A 23,346-nucleotide genomic window follows, 5' to 3' on the forward strand; every position below is an offset into this window, starting at 1 on the left:
TGGGTGTAAAATGCATTTTTGTCCATTTAACCTTTTAATCAAAAACCTGAGCAGGGAATTTAAAAAAGCGGTGCATTAAAAGAAACCCTTTAGTGCCTTATACAACCTTTATACTGCTAATTTAGTTGTGAGAATCTGTTTCAAAGGCCACTGGTAATGGACGCTTAAACATACATGCAGACAGTGACTGCAATATGAGTGTGGAGCTTCAGAAATTTTTTTGCATTTCTTTTATATCCTTTTAAGGTGGAACTCCTGCCAAAACCTATTTGCGTTTCTGTTGCAAACATTTCTACTCACTTCCTGTCCTGGTCACAGCTGATCAATGGATAGGAAGTCAGGGAACAGCTCTTCAATACACAAACATGAATTAAAATATGTTTCTATTAGAATTGTAAAACCAGAAAAAGGTTTTTTGTTGTCTATGTTCACGCCCTAAAGATTTCTGCTTAATTTACCATTTTTTGAAAGGTGGCCGCTCGGATAGGAAGTGAAAGGAAATCTTGCCAGGGCACAACAGGGACACAAATGACACAAATTGATCCGTTTTCCAACATACTCGAACACTTAAATAAGGTTGCAGTTTGATTTCTTCATTGCACAAAATTCTGTACCAGAAAATGGCTGCTTTGTGCACATTGGTGTACACTTTTTTAAATACTAACCATGAATTAGTCTATGAACAAAATATTTTACAGCAGTAAAGGAGCATGTACAATAGATTCCAGATATGTTACGATTCCATATGGCTAGCCCTGAAGCATACACAGAGCACTTTTAGCAATGAACAAGTACTTAGGAGGTTGTGTGGTGCATTTGCCTCAAACTCCTTAATCAGATCAGGATGTGAGGGACAGATTGGGTTCAGCGGAGGGGGTAGTGGGATGGGTGCTGTCAACTCTTCCTGTACGTGTCAAATAGACTTCAGTTCACCCTGTGAGCAACACCAAGATGTACGCCCACAAACTTTATCCCCAATTTGAACTCTGCACCCCCTCCCTTTCTCCTCATTCTCCCGTCTCGGCTGCAACACATTATTATTTAAAAAAAAAATAGAAATGAAAATAATAGCAGCAGATGATGGATGTAGTAGATAGACAGGGACAATGGAAACTACGCTATAAGGAGGATACAATAAAGAATGCACACACACAAAATGGGGGTGACATTGCCTATGTAGTGAACACACACAAAATGCGGGAGGAAATTTTTGGCAAGTCACTTAAACATCGAATTGTTTGAAGAAATAACAAAAGCCAGAGAGACTGGCTTTCCTGGGTTGCTTGTATTTCTTACCACTGGCTCAGTGGGTAAACCCCAGTCTCCCCCACATTTTAACCAATACCTGATCTTCCAGTTGGTTTCCCTCCGGGCTTCCTGTTTCCTTTCCTATGGCGTCTGGGACGGGTGCCACTGACACATACTTTCCACCCTTGAATGCCAGCAGAGGCTCTTCTTGTCCGCACAGTGCTTCCAGGAAATATTTCAGGACTGTGACCCGCTTACAATCCGCAGCAATAATCTGGAGGGGGAGAAGGAGGGAGAGGAGATAATGAGAAAGGAAAACACTGAGCAGAGGCAGAAGAAAAGAGGCCAAGTGTTTCGTTAACCCTCTGAATCTTCCAGTTCATTTATTACTACATGATCTGGAGAGAAGATGCAGAGCGTGTAATGGCGTGTGGGCTTCTAGACTAAAACCAAAATCCCGCTAACACATAGCACTTGTTTCTAGGCATAATTACAGTGCAGCTATAAATGCTAAGGAAAACACTAAGAAAATGTTAAAGGAGAACTATGGGGTCAGTGTTTTCCCCCATAGTTCTCCTTAGGGTAACGGGAGGACACAAACTAGCGTCCTCCCGTTACCCTAAGCTCAGTTAGCTCAGTTAGCTAAGCTGTAGCTCGCGGTATACTGAGACGCCGCAGCGGATCCCGACCTGGACGTCGGGATCCGCCCAGCTGCATGAGTGACAGCTGGCTCTGCCTATCTAGAGGCAGAGCCAGCTGTACCCGCCCCCACCCCCGTCCATTCTGCCAGTCAGCGCTGGCAGATCGGAGCGGGGAGAGGGGAATCCAGCCCCTCCCCCTGTCACGGCAGAGAGCCGTGACAGGATCGAGAGGTGAGCGAACCCGGTATGTGTTCGCTCACCTCCCGACCTGTGACAGTCTCATTGTCACTGGTCGGCAAGAACTATGAGGTGAGTGGAAATCACTCATCTCATAGCTCTCCTTTAAGGGCTAAAACGTGTGATTAAGTGACTGAGTGAGCTAATAAAGCATGCTGAAACTTGTAGTTCAACTGAAAAGTTGCCTAATATGTCAAATGAGGAATTCCATTAGACAGCTAGCATTGTGCCGGTTTAACCTTGTTCTTGATCTTAACAATGGCTTAAAGTGTATTTGCACTTTTGCGCCCAAATTGGGATAACACCTGCTTTATATTTGTTACAGATTTCTCATTCACAAAGCACAAGTTAAAAAAAATCAATTGTTGCTTGCACAAAACATGCTCAATTCTGAAAGAAAAGTTGTTATCTGTACTGAATATCTCTCTGGAATGCAAGGGGTGGGGACATGAACATAAGCTCACTATCAGTTGTAATCTATATATGAACGCGGTCTTTCCTAACAAACGGCTATAGATCTAGAAGCATTGTATGTTAATGAGAGGAAGCTCAGTCTGTCCTTCAGTTTTTCTATAGGACATATCAAAGTTTGCAGTTAGTTAAACTGAGAGGCAAGGGCTACACAGACAAATCTAAAAGGTAAGATTTTTTTTAAATTTATTAGATATGTGTCAAAAAGAAACACAAACATATAGTGGGAGTTTTGTCAACTTTGACTGCAAAAGTGGAAATACAATAAGTAAAATGGGAATAGTTTGTTTTGAAGTCATTATTACACATGATTGCAACACATGTAGCTACATATCTAATTTAGCTTTGCAGGAAAACGTGTTAACAAGTAGTTAAAAACAAATAAAAAGGTCCCTAAACATCACCAGAAAAAAAAGGTAAATTTTGTACCGTGTCACTAACTGTCACACAAGCATATTACTGTCTACAAAAAGCTGATTTTGTTCTTGTTTTGTCACTGTGATATTATTCTCAGGCAGCCAGTCTGATCCTTCAGACATAAACCATAAAATGTTCTTTGTGTTCCTCCTGAGTCATGAATAGGCACTGTCTTATTTAAGGGATTTTCCATGTTAAAATGTGTCCATAACCAACATGCTGTAAAAGTTGATCCGTTGCCTTGATTGAAAAGGCAGTGTTCTGAGTGTTTATTAGTCAAAGTGCTGGGAATAGGTTGGTCATTTGTTCAATGTTCATCGTTCTGGGTGAATCTAGCAACAGATTTTTTTTTTTTAAAGGAATTGGGGTGCTCAGTGCTATTTACCTTACATGATCCAGCACTACTGCTGCATTCCGACATAGCCTCCACCTCCTGTCATCACCGCATCCAGTCACAGCAGCGCCCTCTCTGCCCCGCTTATTTAAACTTGGTATAGTTTCCAGCAGCTTGCTGCCTGAGCAATGCTTTTACAAGGTAGCTAATGTGTCCCTGGTGAAGCCTTTCTGCTATTCTGCCCACATCCTTCCATTGTACCCATTTTAGGTTAGGTTCACACTAGGCGATCCGTGACCGCGCAGATGGCCGCCTGGTCACGTAATCGCACACCACTGCTGACCACACTAGCGGTGCCATTATTTTATAATGGCACCCCAATCACGCCTGGCAAATGTGTGGTGCATGTTGCAAAAAGAGGTACATGCACCCTTTTCCATGATTGCCACGTGGATATAACGCCATTGAAATCAATATCCTAGACAGGAGGACTGGTGCAAAAGAGGCCCTTTATGTAAAAATGGAGAAGCCAAGCTTAAATAGAGGTGTGTGTGTGTGGGGGGGGGGTGAAACAGCTATTGTCTGCCACATACAATGCTGTTTGAACACCTCTCTCTGGGCAGGTTATTAACACCTCCTGGCTCCAATTATGCAAATTCCATCAACACCTGGTTGCGACTAACAGATTATGTGGATTGGAGCAACATTCACCATATTTAGTCCCAGATAATTTTTGTACAAGTCATTCTGAATTGAGAAAGCTGGTTGGATGTCAAGTGAAACGTCTTGAAGAAGAAAAAAAAATACAGCAAGTCCAGTTGCCTTGACTTATGTTTTCCAGATATACCATGACCTGGATGAATGAGAACCTTCACCGAGAGTGGCTCTTTAAGCAAATGAGCTGAAAGTAGATAAAATGTAACAAAGAAACCTATTTTCTCCATTAATCTGTAGCCTTTAATGTCAACGCTGCGCTCCTCAAAAACACTTTACATTTCTCATGTATCAGCAATAGCAGGTAAACGTCGATGTATGAAACATAAAATCACAATTAGTGAGGTAATTTTGCTGCTAAACCCTTGGAAAAAGGGCAGATAAGAACAAGTTAATGTTGGGTGTAAGTTAGTGACTAAAAATGATGAAAAGCTGCATTCTATAGGGCTTATCGTTATCATTTACTCATCAAAAGAATAAAGAGGGGAATGGAATCATTTATAGGGAAGTAGAGAACTTCCTTAATGAAGACCATCAGCAGAAATGGAGGAATTGCGCTAAACAGAGAAAAATACTTTTCCAAAGAAACCCTCAAAAGACTACTAGGGCCTGGCAGGAGACGTAAAAAAGAAAAAACAAAGTCTATACTCAATCTTTCTCCTGTGTTACCACCTACAACTTTCTGCTGGAACACTATACCTTTTATTGTTCTACAGTGCACATATGCTTCCCGCTTTACTTTTATTGGTATTGTATATTTTATGTCCACATTTAATGTAAATCAGTAAAAGTTATAAATACACCAACTGTTAATATGCCATACTTTCATATGAGTCAACAATATGTTTCAAAAGACTATGCAGCTGAAAAAAAACTCCTTTCACAGCAATTATAATTACAGGCAGTCCCCGAGTTACAAACATCCGACTTGCATACGACCCCTACTTACAAACGGAGGCTATTACTGTACAGCAGGGGGGTCCCAGGCTGCAGTCAAAGTGTACTGCGCAGCATTTCATTCACTGTAATGGTACCACGCTCGTGCCAACTAGGAGTGCCCACCTTTTTGGGTCTGGTTCGTAGTACTGTATGTACATTACAGGAAGTTGGCTCGTTAGATGTGCAGACAAGGGGTGCCCACCTCTTTTTTTTTTTCCGGGTCACTGTGGGTTTATACTGCTGTCTGTATCCTCATTAGGCAGATTTAATCTCACTTCCTGTCCTTGAGACAAGAGGAAGTGTGAGGAAATCTACCCCTAAGAAGGGAAATTCACTCCTGTAAGAGTTATCATGGGAAAAAGGTGTCTCTACTGAAGCTTTATCACCAATCATTGCTTCCAATTTTCAAAATCCAATTGTCACAGGGACAGAAAGGGAGGTGAAATCTTCTGAACAGGGGCACATACAGCAAAACAAACGTTACAGGCGGTTAACCCTTCCCCATGCTATCCAAAACAAAAAAAAACATTTTGGGCTGGAGTTACACTTAAAAAATTTACCTGTTCCAACTTGCATACAAATTCAACTTAAGAGCAAACCTACAGTGCCTATCTTGTTCGTAACCCGGGGACTGCTTCTATATTTTTGTTTTCTGTGAGGCCAATCTCTGATTCTGTAATTGTAGTGCCATGTAATGGTGTACCCTGAATTAGAAGACTCCCTTCTCTTGAGGCATTTTTTTTAGCAAGTCTCAACTATGCACCCTGAAACAAGTTGCTCTGCATGTGCAACTTAACCTCTCACAGGGTGCAAACCTGACACGATCACAGCAGAATGTCAATCAGTACTACTCTACCCAATCTCTCATCTCAGTAAGAAATGCAGACATGCCCACTGCGAGTGGAGAGGACCCATCATTAACATTCAAATGGGCAAGTACCCCATATTTGCCATAGGTTTTGCAGTTTGAGATCTCTCAAGGAATCTAAAGCCTATTGCTTTTAGTCCAACAAGTCCTGTCCGGAAGGCTTGCAGTCGTATGAGAGGTATATAGTTAGGCACAACATTGGGCAGCGTTGCTAAGCAGATGGAAGAGCCTGCATATACAAAGTAGGAAATCTCTGTTCCCTGGACATATGTCATTTAAATATTTTAAAAACAGAATATTGTTGATCCACTAAAACTTCTGTAGGATTGCTTAAAACCAACTAATCACTTTGCAGGGCAAAGAAGCAGGTTTATGTTAATACCCCATCAGCACACACTAGCCTTCTTCAGACTCTCCTGTTTAACCGCTGAGAGCAAAAAAATAAATAAAATGTGACTTAAAAAATAAAAAAAATAGAATGTGACTTACTCCATTTGCTCTCTTGTCACAGTGCTGGGGCTTGCCAATTGGTATGGAGAGAGTCTTCAGACCTGTGTAAGCTCCAACTGGAACTCACTTGCATAGCTTACACAGGACTCCCCTCTTTCCTTACTTCTGGCATCTCCGTGGAGCAGTGCAGGAGTGAAGGTAAGGTAAGCATGTGCGGCTGTTTTTTTTGCTGTGCATGGGCGAAGCATAGGTTTGCTTTGGAAAAGACATCTCTTTTAAACACAGCTATATCTGAGTAACATCCAGAACTACACAATGTCAAAGTCAACCTTCAACATATTCTAAATTACCAGTAAATACCAACTGTTAGAGCATGGTCTGTGAAGAGCCATAAAGGTGATGAAAACCAGTCATATACAGTGATTATTCACAATGTATTTATAGACCTTCGTGGATGGAGAGTAAACCAGTATCAAGTTTACAGCATTGTGGATCAAAGGGTAGCACATTGTCCCTGGTGAAAGCTGAATCCATGTTACTGGTTTTGTAGGGCTAGTCTACTTTTCTTATCTTCCCCCCATCATTATTATTGGCCTTTTCTATTATGCTCCATAATACCCCAAAAACACTGTACTGGTAAGCCAATTCCTGACTCAATTGGCCCAATAGCATTGGAATGCTTAAATGAATGTGATAAGGATGCTAGATTAAAAGGTAAAGTCCACTTTTTGAAGAAGAAAAAAAAAAAAAAAAAAAAAGCACACTTTATAAAACAATTTGCATTGGAAACAGTAAAGCATTGCACACATTGGATTGAGCGCGTATTGCTCTATTTCCTGCAGATTCTTCCACCTGTCCATACCAAGGTACGAACATTCAGTAACATAGACGTTAGGAAGAACGAATAAACTAGTGTGGTGACATCACTGCACTTGTAATCCATTGAGAACTACAACTCCCACTGCTTTGGTGGCTGATGGGACTTGAAGTTCCTTCATTTCCAGATCCTATGACATGTTCGATGTTACTGTGTGCAGAGCCACGCACAGCTGCACCAAATTAAATAGCAGCAGCATGCGGGGAGAAGGACCCCGCGATACAGGTGAAGGTTGTGAAGTGACCATGGTTCATGTTGAACCCTGAATTTGGGTGTAAAATTAAACATGGTCCAAAAGGGTGAACTTTACATTTAAAGTATATGTAAACCCTAACAATAAAACACATCTAAAACTAGCCATACACCTTACAATTATCTGCAGATTTTCTGTGGTCAGATGGAAAAGGTGCAACAGATTCCTCCATCTGCACTTAACTGTGTGGATGGAGTAATCTCCACCTGGGCCAATTTGTTGCACTTTTTCCATCTGACGACAGAAAATCTGCAGATAATTGTAAGGTGTATGGGCACCTTTAGATTTCTCTTGTTCAGCCTTGCAGGACCATCCACGACTTGAATTTTTTGGCCGCTTCAGATGAAATTCAAGGCATAAATGGCTATATTTATGTTTATGTTAAATATACCATTGAAAATGTTATGTTATTTCTGTTCAAGAAGTGCAAACGAAAACCCAAAACAAAACCTGATGATCACATTAGAAATTCAGAGCTTTCCTTTGTTATCTCAAGGAGTCTAATTAGCCATACTAGTTCTCATCTTGGACTACAGAATGATTGGGGCCTACGTTGTAGAGATGTGATGAGTTGGAGGGTTTGAGAAAATTAAGCAGAAGAAAACCGGGCAGGGCTGACACTGCTCAGTCCACAAAAATGCTGCGTGTTGTCAGCCCACAACAAGACTTAGGATGTGAGCATATTGTGGCAACAGGTATGTTCCTGTACTTTCAGGTTCTTCAAAAGACATAAAACATGGGGACATGTGCATGTATTGCAGGGATGTACTACATATGTTTTTTTATTTTGCTCTGACACACACTAATTGCACCGCAGGGAACTAAATGCTAGCCAAAAGAAAAAAAAGTCAGTGATAACAGGAACATCTCTCATTTCCTACATTCCTAAAGAAGAATTATACCCACCTATGGATATACTAATGCCCGAGATTGTCTTAAACCCCACAGGAATACTTATTTATAAACTGACTATTGTGTGCATTCCTAGACATGTGGGACAGTAATGATGAGCAGCAGCCTCCCTCCGAGTTCTCATGACTCTCTTACCCAATGTGTTGAAGTCAGACGTGCAGATGTACATTATCGGTTTAGTAATCACTTCCTGGTATAAAAGCACTCTGATGCATAACTGTGGCAACAATTCTCATTTGGCTGCACATACTAATGCCAGTTCCTATAAACCCCCACGTCTTCCACCCCCTATTCCTATCTACCAGGCAGTTATGTAATGTTGTTAGATGTTGTTATATGCCTTACATGTGAAAGCCATTTTAGAACACAAAAACTCACACATAGACAAACAGAGACCGATATTTAACTGAGCACGGTAACATAAAAGGCACGCTAATCATAAAAAAAGCTAAAATGCATTTACAAATATGAAACAAAATGCCAATATAAAATTAAGAGAGAGAATACGTAGTGCAGAAATTGATTTACGGCAAAATACGCTTTATATAGTATATCTATATGTAGCTTGAAACTGCAGTGCTCGAGAGCTGCTATGAACCATAGACTAAAGCTCTTAAACAACATATGCACTAACCACCCCCCCCGATACTTGCCCAAGTACTAATATATTTTTTATTTATTGTCATGTGACAGTTTTCTCAAACAATATCGACTAATGATTTCAGGTCAGTGGTGGAGCGCCAGAGCTAGGTCCTAGTTGCAACTGCTGCAACCCTGGTAGTTCTAGTGAAAATGTAAAGTATCGGCACTGGTACCTGAACTGGTATCAGTGCATCCCTAATAAATATATTTCTTTTTACACGTGAATGTTATCAGCATGATGAAAACAATCACTAAGTAAAGATTTACACATTTATACATATACAAGATTCTCTTATGATATCCAGACATGAGGACACTATTCCAAATCTGCTGGCTGCTCCTGGAGAGAGCAAGTGACAAGAAGAAAGCCTGTCCCAACTAATATTATTCTCCTCTGATAAGCCAGCAACACTCATCCCCACAGCTCCCTACCCCTCCCCATTGAAATAAACCCGACATCTCAGCTTAGCTCACAGGTTCATGCAATGCTCAGAAGACATTCAGTCCCGAGGACAGTTCGATAGCATCCATACATCTTAGGCTGGTCATACACTGGTAGAATTGTACACAAACATTGATACGGAAAAATCTTGTCCCGAGCGTTCAATAATGTCCCCACAGACGTCAAAATTCGTATGATTTTAACATTTGATCTTGGAACGAATGGAGTAAAATAGAGCAAAAACATTTACAGTTAGAATTTAATTTGAGAAAAAAACATTTCCATTTTGCTCCTTCGATTTTGTTCATCATTACGGTCCGAAACAATTGTTGATTTGATCCCATTAACTTTTAGAAAACCAAACAAACTTTCCAAAAACTACATTTTTCAAACAAAAACCTACTTCGAATTCTCTCAAGGTCAGATATAGTATTGCTCAGCGACAGCTTTTCACCGTTCTACTCTCTCAAAGTGAACCTGTCCGGTAGCTACACACAATAAAGTATTTACATATTCTGTATAAGCAGTAAAAGCACATTATTGCCTTGTTTGCCTCTGTAGCTATAGGCACTGGGGAGAAAATAATGCTCAAGTTTCAAAACAGGGGCACTGAAATCACAACTCATCTTCCCTTATTTTCCATGGAGAGCAGAATCTTGGCAGCCTACCTACTAATGTAAAACAGCAGGTGCTTGTAAGCTGCTAGAAACCTCAATCCTGTTGTGATCTTGGAAGATTAAAGACTTCCCAGTACACGCTGCTACAGATGTGAGAGCTTGTTTTAAAGTTTACTTTTCTCAATATATCTGCGTCCTAGGCTTAATCCTACCCACCTAAATTCAATGATCCTAATCAAGCAGCAGGTATGCGCAGGGCAGCCATCAGAAATTTTGGGGCCCCTTACACAGCTTTAGGCCGCTGGGATGAGTGACCCGCTGGACGCAGGGCTGAGTGACCCGCTGGACGCAGGGCTGAGTGACCCGCTGGACGCAGGGCTGAGTGACCCGCTGGACGCAGGGCTGAGTGACCCGCTGGACGCAGGGCTGAGTGACCCGCTGGACGCAGGGCTTAGCGACCCGCTGGACTGATCTGAGAGTGACCCTGCAGAGCCCACCATAGATGCTGCACAGCCCATCTGAGACTGTATATAGTGGGCTCTGAAGGGGTTCTAAGGTGGGCTGGTCAGGGCTGCATCCCCTCCCTCCTTCCTGGCTCCTCTTCCCTGCACACCAGGCCTCCTCTGCCGCCGGACTGGCCGGAAGTGATGCCACGGGCAGCTTCGCTGATGGGGCCCCAGCTTGTCTCGAAGCCGCTGGAGCGGCAATGCTGGGGCCCTGTGCTGCTAGGGCCAGGCCTCCGCTGCAGGGGCCCATCCGCCTCCTCGCTCTTCACCGTCGGCCGATACTCATGTAAGGGTCCCGGGCGGGCCCCCCAGGCCCCTTACATGAGTATCGGCCATACCCCCCTGATGGCTGCCCTGGGTATGCGGGTGTGTAAAATGCACCACACGTATAAATAAAATCCACAATCACTCTGCGCTAATAAAACTACTCTAAATATAATAAAGGAAAACGAATAATACAATGATACAAAGTGTCCTGCTTTAAATGTGCCAAATCAGCATGATAAACTGCTTCCCAGTAGTGCCAGTGTAAACAGTGCAAAAGTGCTTCTTATAAAAAGTGCAATCCTTCTACGAGATCCTCCAGAATCCGTTAATAAAGAAACGTTGGGTTTTTCTGAGTACTGCCCTCACTCGCCAGATTTGATGGATAAATAAATATTGGTCGGGTAGCGTTTATAAATAATTCTCAAAGTGTAGTCACTTCTAATGGATATCTCCTCCGAACAATATTCAAATTCATGATAATTTTCAGATAAAGGCCAGATTTCTTATATCAATCATATTTCACAAATATCTCCTCTCTTCCCATTGCCAATAGTACTCAGAGAAAAAAAAAAAAAGATAAAACAATCGCATTGTGTAAAATCCTCAAAACAACTTTCATTAAAAAACGGTTATAAAAACTTACAATCTCGTCAGATCTTTCACATATCACTCTTAGCCTGCTTGGTTACAGTCTTCCCTTCGTTCCCCTCACTCCCTCTCCAGACAAGGCAGGGGGAACCAGAAAGCTGCATGTAGGATCACTGGCAACTCAGCTTACTTGATAGCAGCATATACCTGCCTACTCAACTAGTTTCGTCATCAAAATACTTTCTCTAGACGAAACTAGTCTTATTTCTTATTTATTTCAGGTATTTATATAGCGCTGACAATTTTACACAGTGCTTTACATCGAGCACATTCACATCAGTACCTGCCCTCATAGAGCTTACAATCTAAGGTCCCTATCTCACAAGTATACATACAGGAACAATTTAGAGAGGAGCCAATTAACCTACCAGCATGTATTTGGAGTGTGGGAGGAAACCAGAGTACCTCGGAGGAAACCCACGCAAGCACAGGGAGAACATGTAAACTCCTTGCAGATGGGTGTCCTGACCGGGACCCTTAGTGCTGCAAGGCAGAAGCGCTAACCACACCACTGTGCTGCCCCCCGAAGTACAGCTGTGCCTCGACCCTCTCCTGCCCGTTCCCCGAGTCAGTGCTGGAGAAACGGAGAGGGGAGGGAATCCCTGTGGAGACCGGTGACTGACAGCCACCGCTCTCTGCAGGTAAATGATCGGAAAGTGAGTGAGCGACGATATGCGTTTGCTCACTTCCCGATCTATAGAGCCGACCTGTGACAGTTTCATTGTCACACGTCGGCTCGAACTATTAGGTTGAGTGAAAATCACTCACCTCATAGTTCTCATTTAAAAAAAAAGTATACATGCTAAAAAAATAAAATGAAACTACAAAACCGGAAGAAATGTTTAATAATATACTTACCACATGACATCATCCTCCTACTGGGGAGATCATGGTGAACGTACAGATTACTAAATTGCAAGTAGACGATCCTGCACTGTGCTGCAGCATCTTTTCGCGAGACCTGGTGTACTCAGCATCATCTGGAATCTCGCCAGCAGGAGGATGGCGTCATCCCCTGCACTACGAATGTTAGGGAAAGGTGAGCATAATATGTAACTATTTTTCCCCATGCAGGTTCTTTTAGGAAGGGGAAAATAGACCACACTGAATAAGCAGATGTTGCCAAGACTGCTTTAAAAATATATGTCAAAAAATCTTTAATGTCCATAGTCTGGGCACAGGTCCTCTGAATAATCTACTAGTTAGGTGTGACCAGAAAGAATACAGATTCTGTAAAAGTCCAACTGATCTTATTTCAACAGTCATTAAACCGGAATGCTCACGTTCCCGATTTAAAACCACTAGGGGGAGCACCAAAAAAAAAAAAACTATATAAAAATTCTATAAATCAAAATCAGAAGAGTGAACATGTAATATGTAAAAGCTACTTAACTGCTTTCAGGTAAATGTTAAAATGCTAACTAAAACATGAACTTTCTGAAAGAAAAACAAAACCTAATTGAATGACTAATAAGTATTCGCTAAGTGTTGCAAGAATAAAAAGAATTGGTCATCAAGCTAAAATTAATTTGTGATGTAGGCCGCCGTTTATTTGGCCCACAAGCTGCATGCGATTTCGAAGGCAGTGATGCAGATATTCAACATCACTGTGAGTGATGTAGCTACAGTAGCTTTTTGGGGGGATTTGTATCATTTTATTTACACAACATGCCTACCACTTTAAAAATGCTAAATTTTATTTTATTGTGATACAAACAAGAAATAAGATAAAAAAAAAACAGAAAACTTGGAGTATGAATAACTATTAACCCCCAAAGTCAATACTTTGTAGAGCCAACTTTTGCAGCCATTATAGCTGCAAGTCTTGGGGTACTCTAAGCTTGGCACATCTAGACACTGGGATTGTTGCCCATTCTTCAAGGCAAAACTGCTTCAGCTCCTTCAAGTTAGATGGGTTTCACTAGTGTACAATCTAAGTCATGCCACATAATCTCAACTGGATTGAGGTCCGGGCTTCGACCAGGCCATTCCAAAACATTGAAAGGTTTCCCCTTAAACCACTTGAGTGTTGTTTTAGCAGTATGCCTAGGGTCATTGTCCTGATGGAAGGTGAACCTCCGTCCCAGTCTCAAATCTGGCAAACTGAAACGGGTTTCCCTCAAGAATTTCCCTGTATTTAGCGCCATCCATCATTCCTTCAATTTTGACCAGTTTGCCAGTCCCTGCCGATAAAAAAATATCTCCACAGCATGATGCTGCCACCACCATGCTTCACTGTGGGGATGGTGTTTTTGGAGTGATGAGGTCTTGGGTTTGTGCCAGACGTAGCGTTTTCCTTGCCAAAGGCCAAAAAGTTTAATTTCAGTCTCACCTGACCAGAGTACCTTCTTCCATATGTTTGGAGAGTCTCCCATATGCCTTTTGGCAAACAGCAAACGTGTCTTAGCTTTTTTTCTGGCCACTCTTCCATGAAGGTCAGCGTTGTGGAGTTTACAGCTTAAAGTGGTTCTATGGACAGATACTCCAATCTCCGCTGTGGAGCTTTGCAGCTCCCACAGGGTTATTTTTTGTCTCGGTTGCCTCTCTGATTAATGCCCTCCATGCATGGTTCGTGAGGTTTAGTGAGGTAGCATGCAGTACAGTGACGTGCGGTACCTTCGCTTCTTGGTGAGGCATTCCCCAGCCCCCCGCACACTGAAGCCCCGCCCATATCTTGACAAAGCCCCGGCTAGTGTGAAGGAGGGAGGAGGAAGGGAGGAGACAGGGTGGAGCCTCCCGGTCTCTCATTGCTCGTCACTGCTGAGGCATCGAGATCGACGTCCTCAGTGTTTTTTTTTTCTTTTTTTGATTGGACAGCTTGGACCAATGGTGCTTTGCCATTGGTCCAAACCAACAGCTATAGAGGAACAACAAATCCCAGCAATAATACATTAAACACCCTGTATAATGTACTATTGCTGGGACTTGTTGTTCCTCCTATAGCTGGTGGTATTCTCCATTGCGCTGTATAATTTATTATTGCTGGGATTTGTAGTTCCTCTATAACTGGTCAGTGGTAATCTGCATTGCGCAGAATAATCATTATACAGCGCAATGGAGAATACCACCAGCTATAGAGGACTACAAATCCCAGCAATAATACATTATATACAGCGCAATGCAGAGTAACGCCAGCTACAGAGGACTACAAATCCCAGCAATAGTACATATGTAGTATAATGTAGTATTGCTACATTCCTCTATAGCTGCTGGTATTCTGCACTGCGCCGCTGTATTATGTACTATATTGCACACCACACTTTTTTTTACTTCTACCGCGCCAAGCTTGCTCCCGTGATGGACTACAATCTCACCACAAACTAGTAGTCCCTCACTGGAGCCTTTTTTTTTTTTTTATCTGATTAACCGATTAATCGAACTCAATAAATCGGCCAACTAATCGATTATGAAAATAATCGTTAGCTGCAGCCCTACAATAATGTGCTAGTGTTCACAGCGTATTAGCACATTATGGCCCACTTATCTTCTAAATGATCCCCCCCAGGTTCGATGCTTTCGGGCCTCTTGATTGCCTGCCTGGCATGATATAATTCCTGCGCATGGAGCTACTTCATCATGCCAGGTCTGTGTACAGAAGAAAAAAAAACAGCAGGCAGGTAGGAGATTTTTGGCAGAAGAGACTTACAAAATGTTTCTTCTGCTATGAAAAAGCTGCCTGTCAGCAATTTCTCAGCAGGTCACTTTACTTTCACTTTACTAGGACATTTTTCCCACCAAATCTTGAAAGAACTGACTTACTTCACTGTGTGCCTTTGCGACATGGAGGGTACAGTTCTAAATCCTAAGGACACTTCAGCCCATTTTAGTATGCCCGGCAAAGCTTGCGCCTTATAACTTCTTCCCAAATCAAGTTAAAAAGGAAATAACAAATCACTAATCGCAGACCGATCACTGCTAGCTGCGCAGCACGTTATCAATTACAAGGGAACATTCTGCAGCTAGGTGGGCTGGCACCGAACCCTGGATGCCAAGGCCAGGCAGATCTCAGCACAAGCATTCGAAAAGGAAGTGTGCCTGCGGCAAAGCTACAAGTTTCCTCTTACAGTCTAAATTTACATGCAGTTGTTGCTAAGTGTGTCAGCTATTTGACCTACATGTGACCCTGCCTGCAACCTACTTCAACTGCGAGTAGCAGGACTTTCCTTTTCACTGCTTGGGCTCTAAACAGAATAATACAAAACATGTGTGATGAAAACCCAGAGTCAACCTGTATGCTGCCATGGACATTCCCCTCCACCCCCCAACTAATGATCGCAGGCAGGAAATAGGTGCCCTGCCAAATGATTGCCTGAGGTTAAAGAGGAGGAGGGGGACGTCAGCTGCAAGAATGTTCTCCTCACGCACAGGACCCCTTTGCTGAAGGATATGATGGAAAGGCAAGCTCAGACCTAACACAGGCAGGCATAGAACAGCAAGCGCACAGGGCGGCCTTCTGGGGGATTTCTTAATGAGGTATAAAGCTCAGCACTGCAGATTTTATAATAAAGACTAAAAATAAGCACTACTGCTAAAAGTAAGACTAATCTGTGGAGGAACTACAGGAGCCACAACCACAGAGGCTGTGGCATAACCACCATGCTTTTACCGCTATGCTAGCAAGGATTCATGAAGCCCAGGATGGCACCACTTCTCCCACAGTAGAGAACCAGAAGCCACTGAAAATTATTCTGATAACCCAATGTAAGCATCAGTGCAACCCTATGAAACAATAATGCATCTTGACATCATGGGCAGAGTGATGCCATCAATTATAACTTTAATGAAGTAAGCTATCTGTGGCTTGAGAATAAATTGTACACTTCTTAGCATCAAGCATGGTTGTCACCCTGTTGCCAACTAGTGAGCTTGAGGGAAATCCTGGAGATATAGAAATGACACCTCGGGGCGAACTGCTAAATCCACAGTTGTAACACAACTAAAATTAAACCACCAATTGATTCACAATTCAGTTCAACCAGCCATCTGGTTCAAACAACACAGCCGGGCAAGCAGGCAACAACATTACTTCCTTCCACCTCCAACCTGCTACGTGGACAGTGCAAAAAAGAAAGGGGAGACAAAAGGACGCTAGCTAATCAAAGATATGACAACAAATACCAGTCCACAGAAAAGATGTCCTGGCACTGGAGAACGTCCAAATAAGAGCAACCAAGCCTAATTAAAGGGGCTGGAGGACCAAGACTACGAGACAAGGTTGCTAAATTTAAACTTGTTCACGCTGGAAGTGAAGAGATTAAGAGGGGACATGATTTTGTTGTACAAAATGTTCAGTGGTGATGGCAACATCAGCAATAAACTTTTTACTGTAAACTCCATAACAAGGACTAGAGGCCACCAACTAAAATTAGTGGAGAAAAGATTTATCCACAAAGGGCGGAGAGGTTTCTTTTCAATTAGAGCGGTTCAATTTTGGAACTCTGTTACAAGCAGTGGTATCAGCAAAGAATATTGGCTCATTAAAAAAATCAATTAGATTCCATCATAAGAGACATACAGGGGTATAGGAATACTTAAATAATAGACCACACATGGACTCTTATACACACACATGCACGCACAAGAGACATGCACACACACAAAAGGTTGAACTTGATGGACCTTTTTTTAACCACTTGCTGACCGGGGTGTTTACACCCCCTTCCTGTCCAGGCCATTTTTCAGTATTCAGCGCTGCGGTACTTTGACTGACATTTATTCTGTCATGCAGCGCTGTACTGAAATGAATTTTATACCATTTTTTGAGACAGATAGAGCTTTTTTTTGGTGGTATTTAATCACCACTTTTATTTTTTACTATATAATGAAAAAAGAACCGAAAATTTGTTCTCCCTTCGTTATGTTATAAAACAGTTATTATTACACAAATTTTTGACAAAATATAAAAGTCAGGGTCACGTCGGGTAAATAGACACCAAACATTTCAAGCTTTAAAATTGCGTACGTCCACGAACTCGCAAAAACTACCATACCCAAAATTGGCCATGGGCGACGCTTTAAAAGCTTTTACTGCTCATCAGGTTAGTGTTATCAGTGATTGATGGCCCTAGAATTATTGCTCTCACTGCGACGTTCGCGGCGATATGCAACATGTGCGGCGTAATCGATGCAATGGTCGTTTACCGTTTGATCTCCGGCCGCAGAGCTGCTGTGCTGGTCCCGGGCTCACACCGGAGCTCGGTATCGCCAGCAGCGGCTGCGGCGGAGGGGGGGCCGCACACATATTACAAGCGATCTGGCGTCTCTACAGACGCCCGAACGCTTGTATGTAAACAGCCATCGCCGGCTGTTTACATTGCAGGCTGATTTCCCGCTCGTGCCTGCCGCCTAGCGGCGGGCACGAGTGGGGAGGGATGGGAAGTTTAAAAACGCCCACCTGCATTCAAGAAGCCGCTGTCCGGCCTTTTAATTACAACGGCCGGACAGCAGGTGGTTAACCTCAAATACTATGTAACTATGTAAATAAGTGTGCAGTTGCAAAAAGTGTGTACTAAAATATCGAGAACCTCAAATATAAAAAGTATGTAAAAACCAGAAAAAAAACCCCCCTAAACCTACAATAATAAATACAAATTAAGTACAATGAAATTCAGTTCACCAATTCCATGCCAAAGTGAAAAAAAAAAATACAAAAAACACAGCCGTACCCCTGACATACATCAAAAACAGGGCCAAGGTGAAAACACACACTCACACGCATGCACAAAACATCACAAGTGCACAAGCATCATACAGTATGTAATGTTTTATTACCGTAAAAAAAAAAGTACCGTAATTCACACAAAAAAGAAAGGAGAAAACGAAATGTGTGAACAATACTGCAAGGGGTCAGAATGGTCCATTTGGGACTGGCCTCTGTGATCAATGGAGAGCAGTTTTATAAATGGCACAGGGATGGTGAAGCACTGATGCACAGCAGGATACAGGATGCAGCATGCAACTGGTATTCTCCTGCATTGGAGACATGCACTCAGCCAGTCAAATAACATGTGTACTCATCCGCACTTCACCATCTCGGTGCACCAGTCTTTTGTGGATGCTGAATCAACATCCTTACCACAATTCCAATGAGTAGGTAGGTGATAGAGGAAGCGGAAAAGAATTACAAATCCTTTGGCAGGTATAAAACATTTTATACATATGGAGGATTAAGGGTTTAACTACCCATTCCAGGCTACATAGTATTTCTAATGAAACGATCTCCAACAGTATTAAGCAATATTAATATCTGGGGCTACACATTAATGCAGGACAGGAAAACTTTTGAAAATGTTGCCCCCCCCTATCTTGATTAAACTTTATTACCAGCACCAGAAAAAAAAATACATGTCATGTAATAGTTATTATGGGCAATAAATAACTTTGTCTTACAAATAAACTAGTATGGAGTTCGTGACTGACAAGCAGACAATGGACATATTCTGTGAAATGGCCAGTCTTCAATGCCTGTGCCAGAATCTGTCGCGCTGTGCACTTTTTTTTCTACACAAAAGTGCCAGAGGGCCCAGGTGAGTCAGGAACATAATACGTGGGGTGGAAAATTCACATTTATTTGAAGATATAGATACCTTTTTATTTCACATTATTACTCCTTATAACCTGGGGCCCACCACCTGCTCGGGAGACAACGTCAAAGCATGTCCAAAAATGATGCAGTAACTGAAGAAAACATCATGTGTGTGAACAGTATATTCTGAGAATATCTGATAATCTGCAGTAGCCCATTACATAATAAACCCAACACTAACTATTGGTTACGGTCATGTTTTAATAGAGGAGATAATATAGAAGACCGCACAAAGATTCATTAGAAGATACGTTAAGATCATAGAGTGTCATGGTGTGGGCGATCTCATTGCCGGCTTGAAATAATCAAAGTCATGGAGGCTGCTTTCTGATGTTTCGGTTTCCGAACAAAAACTGCAGTGTGTACGGGCACTTTAAAAGGAGAACTATTAGGTGAGTGCTTTTCACTCACCTCATAGTTCTAGCCAACCTGTGACAATGAGACTGTCACAGGTCGGCTCAGTAGATCGGGAAGTGAGCGAACACATACCGGCGTTCGCTCACCTCTCGATCCTGTCACGGCTCTCTGCTATCTTTTGCCATCTTAAAAGGATTGGTGTGCTGGTGACATTTCTACAATTGTTGACATTCGCGGCGCCATCCGCAGTCACTGCGAGCACCCCCCACTACAAGGGACATATCGGTAAGGAGTGCGACAAGGATGGTACTTAAGGTCCTCTTTATGGAGACATCAGGGGTCTCCAAGACCCCTAAAGTCACTTAGGACCCCCAAAGAAGCTGATGAAGCACAGATCTGCTTCATCAGCTTCTCTCCAGCATCTGAAGTTGGAGAGTGACACAAGAATGTAATATACATCACTTCCTCATTCTGACAGCGGAGAGGGGACCCCATGTGACAGAGGCAGTGTTCTGGTCCCGGGCTCACACCGGACACAGCGGAGCCCGGGACCAGCATGACAGTGGGAGGCGTGGAGGGGGCGCACATCCCGGGACCTCATACAAGCGATCTACGGGCTCTATAGCCGGCGGATCGCTTGTATATTAAAAGGGCATCGCTTCCTGTTTTAAAATATCTGCATGCCCAGCCGCGCGCGCGAGGGGGCGTGGCTGAGCGGACGTCTAAAGACGCCCGCTCAGATCTAGAGAGCTCCTGGCCGGCCGTTTATTTACAAAGGCCGGCCGGGAAGTGGTTAATAAAGGCAGATGAATCCATCTCCCTTTACTTCCTGGAACTCTGGCACATGTGACTAGGACATGTGACCATGCACATCATCTCAGAGGAGGAAAATGCACTTCCCTGAGATCTCGTGAGATTACAGATGAGATTTCCCTGCAATGCTCTGATGATGTAACCTTTGCTGCAGCTCGGGGAAGATCAGAGGGAATGCTGGGCATTTTTTCAGTATGGTATAGAGTTTTTCTAAGTAGCTATGTCTACCATGCCAGGTTGGGGTTAGGCTTCCCACTCCACAAGGGAGCACAATATTTTTTGCATATTTTGCTTAGTTTACAAAGTTGAGTAGTTTATACTGTTAGAATGTAATTACTATACAAGGTCCAATTTAAAGCACAATCAGTTCCTGTTAATAGAAACCTAAAAGACATTACGTGCAAGTGCCATGACACCAAAAAAGTCATACAACCACCATACCTGCTTTGTGAAGACTAAATTAGAAAAATATAGGTAAAAGCACTGCTGTTAGGCACAGGAAGATCGCGTGTGGTAAAAGCAAAACTGTAAACGTGCCCTGAGAGAGCAATATATGCCAACCACATGTGAACAATACTGAAACACAATGACCTTGTGACCCGTCACTGTGGCTTCTTAGTATTGTGGTTATTTTACTGCAAGATAAGCTTCACAAACTAATGGAAACTATGTCTGTTCACATTCTAAAGTCAGTCATTTCCTATGTGATCTCAGCACGTCAGCGGGTAAGTGGCACAGTCAGTGCACCCTTCAATCTGCTGTTTTACAGGTAAAGAGATAGCGAAAGAGGCAAAAGGAACTCAATGACAGTAAATAAGGAGATGCAGCTGCGCAACTGTGGGCTTTGGCCAGGGAAACATTTTGTAGCCAAGAATTAAATCAATATTTAAATGCAGGTTAAGGCACACCTTGGCAACCTGCAGCACTCCAACTTGCCAAGAACTACAAGTCCCAGTATGCAATTCCAGGAGTTGGTTGAGAGAGATGGTTGGATATGACCAGAAGCTCCGACATCCTTTTACCAATAGACACACACCTAAAACCCGATGCATCTTTGTTACGAGCTCTGTTTACTATTTTGGATAAATGACATTTAGTGTCATCAGTACCGTGTATTAGTTCAAGACTACTCAGTCAGATATTAGGTACGAAGAAGTTTGTATGTCTGTCCATTAGTGGTTTTACTGTGTTTTTTTTTTCCACTGGTGGAAACATTGCTGAAGCAAATATGCACCTGCAAATATGACGGTCAGTGTCCACATGCCATCAGCCTGACTATATACAGCTCAATACACTACATATGTAATTGGTTTTATGTGCCAAAGGATTTTCTGGCAAACATTACAGCCAACAGGGTGGCACCACTTTCACTTTTGGCAGTGTTAAGGAACATAGTGGTGTCACCTTTCTGGCCTGAGTTTGGCAATTACGAAATACATTATTAATATACAGGATAGCGCCAACAGCTTGCACAGTGCATTGCAATATAAAGGGAGACAGTACAGTTACAATACAATGCAAGACAAGATGGTAAGGAGGGCCCCGCTCACGAGAGCCGACAATCCTAAAGTGAGGGGCAAGTGATGCAAAAAGTGGTAGCTGTGCAGGGATGGGTTGTTTGAGAAAAGTAAAAGTTTAGCGGTTAGGTAGAGACAAGATAGGCGTCCCAGAACAGATGAAATTTTCAGGGATTGTCAAAAGGCAGAGTAGGAGATAGCCGGACATGTTGGGGTAGGGAGTTTCAGCAGATTAGAGAGACACTGGGAAGTCCTGGAGGCAAGCATGAGAGGAGTTGACGAAGGAGCTAGAGAGCAGGGGGTCTTGAGAGGAGTAGGAGGGTTTGGGTAATATATTGAGACAAAACGTTGGAGATGTAGACAGGGGCAGAGTTGTGGATGGCTTAGTAAGTGGTTAGATTTTGAATGTTATCCTTTGGGCTATTGGAAGCCAGTGAAGGGATTGGCAGAGGGGGGGTTGCAAACACTGAGTGGATGGTAAGGTGCATTAGTCTGGCAGCAGCAGTCATGATAGACTGAAGGGGGGATAACCTGTGTAGGGGTAGGCCAATGAGGAGGGAGTTGCAATAGTCAAAGCTTTGTGGTTTCATTGGAAAATTTGAATTTCAGTCATATCAGATTTATGAAATTAGGACAAATCGGTAATTTGTAAAAAAATAAAATAAATATATTCTTAGCCTTTAAGTGTAGTTCAACTTGGGCAGTCAAATATGAGAAAACCCCACTATATGTTTGGTATGTGCTCCCATTCACACAACATACCTAAAAATATTTTTTAATTTTTTTAAAGGTGTTACCTTTTCAATGTTTCTTTGGTGGAGGTCTTGGTGTAGATTCCAGGATACTCTGAGCAGTTTAAAAGTGAAAGTAAAGGCACAGACTGAGCTTCCTCTCATTAGCATACAATGCTTCCAAGTCTTTAACCTTTTTTAGGACAGTGTTCCAACTCTAGTTTACAACTGAATGGAATCTTCCAGCACAGTACAGACAGGGATATTTAACCACCTCCCATCCATGGCCGTTGCTGAAAGGCCGGATGGGAGCCTTATTAGGAGCGGGAGGGCGTCTTTAAGGCGTACTGCCCCTCCCTGTTAGCAATGTAAACAACCAGCGATGGCAGTTTACATTCAAGCGATCAGGCGTCTCTAGACGCCCGATCGCTTGTAGTAGCTGCAGGTGTGCGCCCCCCCCATTGCTGCCAGTCCAGAGATCCGGTGTGCCTGGTGCGGCAACTCTGTTACTGGAGATTAAACGGAGCTCAGTACACAATCTCCCTTTGATCTCGTCTCCACGAATGCAGGAAGTGATGTATATTATATCACTTCCTGCATTCAGTGTCACTCGCCGGTTACAGATGCCGGTGAGAAGCTGCTGAAGCAGATCTCTGCTTTATCAGCTTCTCTGTGGGTCCCTAGGTGACATTAGGGGTCTTGGAGACCCCTGATGTCTCCACAAAGAGGACCTGTAATGTAAATTGGCCATCACATAGGGGGCTAAGAAGCCCCCTATGTCATAGCAATAAAGTTAAGTGTAAAAAAAAAAAAGTTGAAAAAAAATTAAAACAAAATAAAAGGAGCTTAAAAAAATGAGT

At 42.7% G+C, this 23,346-nt stretch overlaps 1 protein-coding gene across 4 annotated transcripts in view; it reads right to left on the minus strand.

The window, feature by feature from the left end:
- SMG6 (SMG6, nonsense mediated mRNA decay factor) overlaps window positions 1-23,346 on the minus strand; it is a 239,990-nt gene that overhangs the window by 24,349 nt on the left and 192,295 nt on the right. For 3 of the 4 annotated variants that reach the window (XM_018557148.1, XM_018557150.1, XM_018557149.1), the window contains 2 exons: window positions 1,346-1,522; window positions 301-303 (listed from right to left, as the gene is read on the minus strand). In XM_018557148.1, coding sequence (XP_018412650.1) covers window positions 301-303; window positions 1,346-1,522 — 180 coding nt within the window. The remainder of the gene's footprint in view (window positions 1-300; window positions 304-1,345; window positions 1,523-23,346) is intronic. The other variant, XM_018557147.1, reaches the window with a different exon arrangement.

This window comes from Nanorana parkeri, unplaced genomic scaffold, assembly GCF_000935625.1.
Source record: "Nanorana parkeri isolate BGI_ZX_2015 unplaced genomic scaffold, ASM93562v1 scaffold269, whole genome shotgun sequence".
Classification (NCBI taxonomy): Eukaryota; Metazoa; Chordata; class Amphibia; order Anura; family Dicroglossidae; genus Nanorana; species Nanorana parkeri.